Source organism: Prunus avium, chromosome 5 (assembly GCF_965620075.1).
Source record: "Prunus avium chromosome 5, drPruAviu1.hap1.1, whole genome shotgun sequence".
NCBI lineage: Eukaryota > Viridiplantae > Streptophyta > Magnoliopsida > Rosales > Rosaceae > Prunus > Prunus avium.
The window spans coordinates 15121138-15130782 of NC_142288.1; the positions used below are offsets into that span (position 1 = coordinate 15121138).

At 35.5% G+C, this 9645-nt stretch overlaps 1 protein-coding gene across 4 annotated transcripts; it reads right to left on the reverse strand.

The window, feature by feature from the left end:
• Positions 1-3262: 3262 nt before the first annotated feature.
• On the reverse strand, positions 3263-8395 carry KAN2 (Homeodomain-like superfamily protein). Of its 4 annotated transcripts, none has more exons than XM_088253496.1 (6): positions 7283-8395; positions 6988-7064; positions 5847-5892; positions 5501-5687; positions 4523-4598; positions 3263-3880 (listed from the first exon to the last, which is right to left on the reverse strand). In XM_088253496.1, the coding sequence occupies exons 1-6, from the start codon at positions 7995-7997 to the stop codon at positions 3746-3748; spliced, it is 1236 nt and encodes a 411-aa protein (XP_088109622.1). In that variant the 5' UTR covers positions 7998-8395; the 3' UTR covers positions 3263-3745. The 4 variants fall into 4 exon arrangements, with proteins under 4 accessions (XP_088109622.1, XP_088109623.1, XP_088109620.1 ...); XM_088253497.1 differs by having other exon boundaries at positions 4523-4595; positions 7283-8394; XM_088253494.1 differs by having other exon boundaries at positions 3263-3883; positions 7283-8390.
• Between the last annotated feature and the right edge of the window lie 1250 nt (positions 8396-9645).

Sequence of the window (9645 nt, forward strand, 5' to 3'; positions counted from 1 at the left end):
TAGAAGTTGAAATCTGGCATTCACAATTCAGCCACAAATTCAAGATAGGGTACATTAACAGTATCTAGAAATATATGATTTTCCTCCGATCACAACCACAAAGGGGCAATACAAATATGCTGCATAAAGCTAGCTAGGCTTGGTTAAACCAGATATTGCCAAAATAAAACTTAAAACTAAAAGCTCTTCGAAGGAGAGACTCCAAACACACACAATTAACACAAATTCAGTTGATTAAATTTAAATTGACTAAGAACCAAGGATGTATCCAAGATTTTAAAGTGGATTGGGTTGGATTTACCTCACAAACAAACTCGACTGCGCTGGCTATAATTTTATTGATAAAGAAAATGATACATGCAGTCAGATGGGACATAATGAGTCGTTTTCCCTTAAAGTGCATCTTGCACATAAGATAGAAACTAGTTTTAAAAAAGAAAATAATAAATAAATATGCAATGCAAAATACAAAAATAAAACTATTTAAATTGCACCCTTCAAGGCTTTCTAGAGTTAAAATCACTAATTATTGATTAATTATCGATATTATCAACTAATTCTTTTCAATGTAAAGTATCATACAATCAACAAGAAACTCATTCTTTATCTTGTTTCGAAGTTCATTTTTGATAAGTCTCATAGATGAAAATGTTCGTTCTATTATTGCTACTTGATGATCCATTATTATTATTTTTTTAAAAAAAATACAAAATATTTTTTGTTCTCTTAGAATTTCGATGATGATCCGACATTATATAAAGCATAACCTAAGAATGATGTATAAAACATGTAAGCAACTAGTGTGAAAAACAATCTCTAGTAAGATAAAATAATAATGGATATATATTAACTTATTCTTAATTTTTTTTTAAAATTCATATAATTTTAACAAATTCCTAGTAACTGAGTGAAAAAAAATTACCAAAACAAACAAAAAGAGAGGAACTTCGCTTGCTGATTTGCTGAATTGGTGTGCCTCTCTCGCAGCAGTCCACTTTGGTGGCTGCTCTGTTCCTCACTTTAATATATATATATATATATAGGTTTTTGTCTCTCACGTAGTTATGTTCTGCTTTTTTTCTTTCCCAATCACGTAGGTGTACTTTTATGTTGTAGGTATTGGGTGAGCTGGGTTATGTTTATTTGACTAAGTAGCTTTTTTGTTGTTGTAAAGATTGCATCACATCTTAAAAAAAATGAATAACTATTTGCTTAAAACAAGAGTGAATTAAGAGTATCTACTGGTTCTTTAAATTATCTCTTTAGACAAAATTTAGATAGAAATCGAAAAACACAACTCACCCGTGCTCCTATCCACTTCATAAAATAGAGAGACATTTAAAATACTTCTAAATCTGAAAGAGATCCTGGTGCAGCATCGAGTTAATTAGGTAGTGTAATTTATCTTCATTCGTTGAAACAATGTTGTTTAGGGTTAGACTCAACCTAGAGTAACCCAAAAATGCTCAAAATTACCAATTCAAACTCAAGCCATTGTGATACAATATGCAACTTCCAAGTCCATACATTTTTATATTCACTTCCACAAAGAAGAATACATAACAAACAATTCAATCCCAAATTTCCTTTTAATTTGGTATCAGGGCGGGTTTCGACTAGGGATGGATCTAGAATTTTAAAATGGACTGGGTTGGATTTACCTTACAAAGAAACTTGATGGCATGAGCGAATTTTATTGATAACAAAAAAATAATACACCTAGTTAGGGAGGACATAATGAGCTATATACCCCTCAAAATGCATCTAATACATAAGATAGAAGCTAGTAAAAAAAAACTATTTAAGTTGCACCATTCGAGTCTTTAAAGAATTAAAAACATTAATGATTCATTCAGTATCGATATTATTAGCTGATTTTTTATTTTTTATTTGGTTGTGTGTAAATACTACATCACATTTTTTAAAAATTGAAAAAAATCTGTATGGGCTATATAGCCCATATAACCCCCAACGTAGATTCGTCCCTGGTTTCGACTTGTCTCTAGAAAAATAAAAAGGAAAAACACAAAAACCCACAAACCCTAGCCGGCGTGATTATTACTCGGCCAAACCACATCCCAATTTTTTGCCGTAGTTGGCAGTGATCCCAAAATCAAACAAAAACAACCCTTCACAGATTTACCTAGATCATCATACCAGGAGGTTCACCCTTTTGGTGAGGTACATGAGTCCTAGTTGTATGAACTCCGCTGCAAGGCCACACTCATCAAGCAAGATGGGGGTGATTTGCAGTTGAGGTCGAGTACAGGGGAGTGGCTCAAGGAGTGTGTGAGCTTCTCTAGTTAAGAAGTTTATTCATTGAAATTGGGTTTCCACCACTGGAAATTATAAATCTCTATTGTGATAATCACGCAGCTCGAGAAATTGCAAACAATCCAGTTCAACATGACAGAACTAAACACATTGAATTGAATCGACACTTTATCAAGGAAAAACTTATTGGGAAGTTGATTGATATCCCATTGTCTTGGCCATATGGCCTAACTTTTGTTTGCAAAACATGTTGTGTCTTATTAAAATACTAACGGATAAGTATATTAATAGCACTCCTCATTTTGATTGATTATTATGACTACCATAAAATAATATAGTATATACAATTGCCATTACCACTCCAAAATTATATGTGGGATCATACCTTTGCAAAATATGAGCCCATTAACATGTATTTAGTGATTTTTTTTCCTTTTATTTTTTTTTTAGGAGAAATTCAAAGTTGAAATCATCCCCCTTCTAAATAAAAGAGGAAAAGTAAAAACCCATATGTGTTACTTGGTGACCACTTTCAGAGAAGCTTCCGTTTGGGGATAAAAATGACATCAAAATTACAAATTGCAACCATTCTTTTTGAAAGTTAACGATGACAGTCTAAACTTTACCCATTATAAAACTTAAAGTTCAATGACAAAAGTAATCATCATGCGAATGATTCTAGCCACCAAAGAAGGTTGAGGAATTTGGCATTATCTCATTCTCACAGAAACACAGGATGATATTAATTAGGAAAAAGAAGAACCCTAATGTCATCTGAGATAAAAATGACAACCAAGAAGAAAGAAAAGAAAAAACTTTGCCCGAAATTCTCCTTTTCCACTTTCCTTCTTTGTGTTTGTATTTTTTTTGGTTCGTTTCAGAAACTTTTATATAGTTTATATTCTCAAATTCTTTCTTTTCCCTTTTGTCCGTAAAGTGTAAAGCATGACAGTGGTGGTGCATAAGAATGAAAAGAGAACTCAACACCTTTGGTAAAAATATGAAAGAAAATATATTTCATATATAAATGTAAAGTGCTCCATTACAATTACCAAGGATCACTTCATACTTTAGGATAGTTAAAGGTCACTCTCTCTCTCTCTCCCTCTTCTCTCTCTCTCTCTCATCAGTGCAAAATCATACAAAATCAATTAGCTAGATGTCCTTGATATATTTACGTGGGAATATAATATGTTTGATTGGGATCTCACAGATTGATAGGAAGGACATGCTTTTTTTCCACCCCCTCTCCTTTTGTTGCTTTCTGTCTTTCTTGTCTCCTTGTCTTTCTTTAGCTCTCCTTTTACTTTTCTTTTTCTTTTGTTTCTTTTTCCTTTCTTTTTCCTCTGATTTCCTCAGCGGGTACCTGATTCTCATCTCCATGGCAGCCCCAATTCATTCAGAGACATAATATAATGAATTAAAAATGATTAAAAACTGAATAGGGTCAATTTATTTCCCCAATTCAATTTCAAAGTGGCCTGCCCAAAGTGAACTCCAAATTGGGCTTCCTGGGGCTTCTTGTCCCTGCAGAAATGTTTGTTGTTGAGGAGCTTACATCTGATATTCTCTCATAACTCAAGCCTTTTGGATCCATCATGTCTTCCTTCTGAAACAAAAGATATATGCATATTTATTATATGATATGCCTATAAATACACTTAAAACAAAACACCATGCAGAAGAAGCCTAACAAGTGTGTGAGAATGGGAATCAAAGGACATTTGACTCACAGAGGGGAATATTTATCAAGGAAAAGAAGAAACTTTAAAGCCTGCACAACTGTGCATTATTCTCTCCGTAGCTAGCTAGCTAACATCTCCAATTGTGTGTACATATACATATTATGCAATGCATGGTCAACCTATGGGCTTGGTGAGTCAAATGAGTTAGGTTTTGGGATGAGAGGGATTGTTAATTTTATATATGCAGAAAGAGGCTTTCTTCTTTTTTTCTTCCCTTTTGCCCGAGTGAAAAAGAGATTTATACATTTATATATATGCCAATCTACAAAGAATAACAAACAAGCTTTTACGTATCACAAGAACTCTTTTTCACCTGGGACATGTGAGAATGACGGAATTAACCCTTCAAGTTTTTAAGGGAACCAGCTTTTGAAAAGCCTTTCCCTTTTCTCCCTCTCTCTATTCTTTGTAAATGCGCATGACTTGATATACATATGTATGTATGTATGTATGTATGTATGTATGTATTGAATTTAAATAGTAATTAATGAATAAATTGTTACCTCCTGATCATCTAGAGATGGTATATTTGCAGGTGCAGAAGAATCCTTTGTGTTTGCATGCAACCAAGCTTCTCTGCTACAAACAAACAGATTGAGAGAATATTTTCTATCAGTGGAAGCCATGCATGCAGATGAAAAAGCAAACTGGGAAAAGATTCAAAGAAAGCAATCTTTTACGACTCTCTTGTTTATAGAGAGGTAGCTTAGCTTCTCTCTCTCTCTCTCTCTCTCTCTCTCTCTTAGCTCGCACTTTAGTCTTTAAATTTTGTGCTGATTGATATAAAGCAGAATTCCCATGTGAGAGGCATTTGTTAAACACAAGAAAGAATGAGCATATAGCTAGCAATTCACAGAGACTACAAGGAAGTTCCAAATTAAAGGGTCCATATCATTTCATAATGGGTTTTTGGTTTATCTTTGAGACTAAGTTTTCCAACTGTGTAGGCCCCACGCAATAGGAGCCCCACAAAATCCAAAGGAAAGAGATATATCTCCATCTTTGAGGTGGATTTTGTCAAAAATTTCTTTTTTACTTGCTTTTCACCTGCCCACTTGATGAAACAGCTTATAATTACCCCATCATCATCATTTCTAGATTTATTCTTTTTGTGATTTCTTGCATGCAAAAGTAAAAAAATATGAGGGCCTCATGGGCCATGCATGTACATGTAATGTCTTCAAAATCACACTTAACCCAACCTAGACAAACTCATTTAATCAGACCAACATGCTCAAATTTACCACAAGAACATTCCAATTCTCAATCAATACCATATATATATATATATATATATATGATTAGCTATAAAAGAACAAAAGCTTAGACAAGACAACAAAAAGAAGTCAAATTATTGCATGATGAACTGGCATTTTTCTTAAAGTTTTCATCCCCCCCTCTCCCCTTCCTTTTGTCTCTTTTGTATTATTCAAAGAGACTAATTAAGATTAATTAAGCAGCAGGTTATAATTAGTGTTTACCTTGAAGAGTTGCTCCAGAGGCCATAGTATTCTTTATTATCTTGAACCTGAGGAGTGGATCTTGATCCCTGCTGCTGTTGAGCTGGTGAGAGCTGATCACAAGACGACCTTCTTGGGTTCTGAAGGTCAAGCATTATGTCTTCAGTGGTGTCCCCAGACGAAGCATTTTCATACACATCAGATTGTCCTGTACAATAAAATAAACTAAAATTTTATTAATTAACAAATTAACCCCTAACCATAATGCTTTGTTGCACATTTCTCATCTCTAACTAGGATTTCAAATAAATCAGAAAATTAAAAAAAACTGGAAAAAAAAAAAAGTGGAGGGCATTATTATATTAACCTGAAGAGGGCGCTGCTTTATCGGTGGTTTTCACCGTCCGATACATCTGCACACAGTAACATTTTGATGCATATATTAGAATGGATAATAGAGCATTGGCATTACACTAATAATTTGACCAGTTAAACAGAGAGAGAGAGAGAGAGAGAGAGAGAGAGAGAGAGAGTGAAGATTACAAAAAATTTGCAGTTTGTTTTTGTTATAGACATGTCTGAAAATACAGTGCAAGTACATACAGAGAGACATTTATATGGATGAAGTGCAATATTGTATTATTCTTGTATTCAATGCATGCATGTTTGCATAGGGATGTGAGCATGGATGCATCATGCCATGCATATATAATGCATATGCTTGCGGTTAAGTAACCCTGGTTGGGGTTAGAGATATCAAGGTAATTAACCATGGTTAGAATTGAACCCATGATCTGATGAAGATATCATTGAGAAATGATGATGTTTGTGTACTTGTTTAATATTATATATAGATAGATGGAGTGTTTAAAGCTTGTCTGGGATCGGCTTGGCTATAGCTACGACGACTTATTTTGAATTCCTTGGGCTTTGTCTTACTCGATTTCTGAAATCGATGCATCTCTCACTGCTCTTTCTCTCTCTTAGCTAGATAGTAGGGAGAGAGAGAAAGCATTGATTTTTTCTTTAATTTGGGGTGGTTCATTCCTCCAAGCAAAAAGCTGTTCATTATGAGCTTGCAGAAGCAGAAGCAGAACCATCAGATCTATCTATCTATCTATCGCAAGTAGAAAAACAAGCTACTTGCTAAGGATTTCTGAGTCTCATCTGCAGCAAAACAACACCATTGGAATTTGGAACATATAAATATTTATATAAATAATAAAAACCTACATAGCTCCTTCCTCGTGTACAAATATTAACTAATGCAGGCTGTAAAAATTGAAAATTTCGTACTTCATCTTTACTTAGCTCCATCAGTAAATATTAGTGCCTCAATTTCAACACCCAACTTAATTAAGATGAAAAGAAAAGATGGGGAGATTGCAGGAAAGCCAAACAAACATGCATGCTAGGCTAGCTGATTCTCAGGGAGAAGAGAATGACAAAAACATAGCTACAAGAAGAACACACATCTAATAACTTAAAGAAAAATACTATTAGCTCACCTGTAAATGAGATTTGACATGTGCCAAGGTGAGATCTTTGACATCCATTAGCTCAAGAACTGACTTTGGTGTAGCCCCTAATGTATATAAAAACCCACAACATTATTATTAATTAAACAGAAAAAAGAAAAGAAAAGGGCATTAACAGGAGAATAGATGAGAACAAGTCAACTTCTTTTCCATTTTCTTTGTTTTTTTTTCCTGTATGTTGTTGAAGACAACCAATAAAGAAAGGATAATTAAATAAGAAAACGAAAACAAGTGAGAGGAGTGAGAGAGTAGAGCTGGTTCTCACTTTCATGGCCACCCAAAAGCTCAACGGCATGAACAAAGCGAGCGTGAAGAGTGGTAGTCCAGCGCATCCGAGGGGCTCTCATGCTGCGCTTCGCCGGAAAGCGGGACAAGAACCTGGATCGAAGAAGACCCCCTTGAGCCTGAAATAGTGGGCCTGAAGAGCTTGTAATTGTGGAGGTGGAAGTACAGGAATTGCTGTCCAAAGGCTTTTGGGAAGAAAATGGGAACAAATTAGGGGGAGGAGGGTTTTGGTACACTGGAATTCCCCTAATGGGCCTCAAGAACCCAAGATGATCTGATTGTGATTGTGATTGCAATTGAAATTGTTGGTCATGAACATTTAATAGTGGGTGATGATTTACTTGGGGGACTGAGAACTGGTTTTGCTCAAAACCCTGGAAAACATTACCATTTTGGTTGTGGTGGTGGATTATATGGTTAGAGCTAATATTGGACTGATGATGTTGGTGGTGGTGATGATGGAGACCATGAGCATAAACCCTTGGATTTGAGAGCTCGAGCTCGTAACCGGTATCGGGTTTTGCCATTGAGGAGGAGAAGGAGGTTCTGGAGTCCAAGGCTCTCCTCCAGAACCCCAAATCCACCTCCTCTTGCTCTTCTCTACTACTTCTCCTCCAACTACTTGATGATGTGGGTTTGCTGTTTGGAGGGCTAATTTGAAGAGATAAGTCTGGCTGTGCAGGGAACAGCTCCATGATCTTCGCCTCTGCTTGCTCTTTCCTTATATATATATATATATATATATTCCCCTCTACCTTGTTTCTAACTTTTCTTCTTCCCTTGTGCTTGTGCGTGTGGTGGAGGAGCTTCCCAAGAGTGTTTTATTTGTATGTGAGCTTCCTTGGTGATCTGAAGAGGGGATGAAGGTTATGGATTTTCAGGCGTTGGAGATTAATTTCTGGGTATTTTGTGCAGATGGGTTTCGATCAATTTGTGGGAGTAGTTGCAGAGAGATTTCAGATTGATATGAGAGAGAGAAACAAAGAGGAGAGAAGAAATGACAAGGTATGAAGTGAATGGTTGTTTCTTTTGTGTGAAGTATATGTGAGAAAATGACACTTGAGAGAGAGAGAGAGAGAGAGAGGGAGAGAGAGAGAGAGAGAGCAGAGAAGGTGTGTTTTTTCTTTTGTGGACGTGGGGGTAGGGTACTAGGGTGAGAAAGTAAGATAAAGAGAAGAGATAGAAAAATAGTAAATAAAGCTAGGGACATTTTTTCTTTCTAATCACTTGATTCCTTCTAATTACACCTCTCTCTTTTTTTTTCTTTTTCTTTTTGAACAGCAGATATTAATATTTAATTTGCAAAATTAATTTTTACACTGATTTGTGGTATTTTATATAATTATTTATAAAAAAGTGCAATTATATGCCTTTTCTTTAGAGGAAAAAAGTAAAAAAGGAAACCAAAAAATTTGAGTGTAAATGAACTTTAACTTGTGCATATGCCCCTCACCAACTCATCCTTGTAACCTTTTCTAACCCACACACGCAACGCAACGCAACGCACAGAAGAGTCTTTGAACAGAAGAACCCTTTGGTTTTGTGCTCCTTTTTACAAACCCTAAATTGAACACTTTGGTCAAAAAGATGATTTTCTTGATTGAATTGAACACACGCACACACACACATGATTGAACACTAATTTCCACATCCTAGGGTTTAGTTAATCGTCTCCAATTCCACCCCGCTCATGATGTAACTTTCATTTTCCACTAACGGTAAGTTCTTCTTTTTAGAGTTAAACCCAACATTCCCATCTAATTTCACTTTTAATTAAATCTAATCCGGAGATTAAAAAAAATTTAATTCAAAGGTACATGGTTTTGTGGCTGTTAGTTGTAAGGACGGTCCTTCCTTATATCTGAGGGGCAGTGGGGCAAGTCAAATTTACCACTCCATCATTAGAAGGTAGAGAGATAAATGGGTTTGGAAGGGGTAATTATGTCTTTTCCAGCAATGAAACTGGGAGCTATAAATCATCCGAAGTACTCTCTTGCGCCCTGGTCACCAACCACGTGTACCACGGACAATGTTGGGGCCGGGATTAAAAAAGAACAATGGTCAATTTCTGGACAGACCAAAATTTACCCACACACCTTGTGACATTCTGTGACACCATAACAGCAGGGCATGTCTGGCGTACAAAGTTTACCAATGTGCCAACAATTCTCTTTTTCTTTTTCTTTTTTCAAAAAAGAAAAAGAAAAATAGAGACAAAATTTTAGGACTTGGATTTCAATTTGAGAGCTGATCAATCTCAGAAGAAATATTACTATCAATTGAATGAAAGCCCTGATTTAAAATGTAAGATAAATTTATAGTGTTAACAATTGCATGTGCGGT

Bases quoted from the DNA above. Each gene is read 5' to 3' on its own strand.
- KAN2 (XM_088253494.1), bottom strand. From the start codon at position 7,997: ATGGAGCTGTTCCCTGCACAGCCAGACTTATCTCTTCAAATTAGCCCT. The intron at 5,893-6,987 runs GTGAGCTAATAG...TACTGTGTGCAG, and splicing joins ATGTCAAATCTCATTTACAG to ATGTATCGGACGGTGAAAAC. The intron at 5,688-5,846 runs GTTAATATAATA...TTTATTGTACAG, and splicing joins TAAAGCAGCGCCCTCTTCAG to GACAATCTGATGTGTATGAA.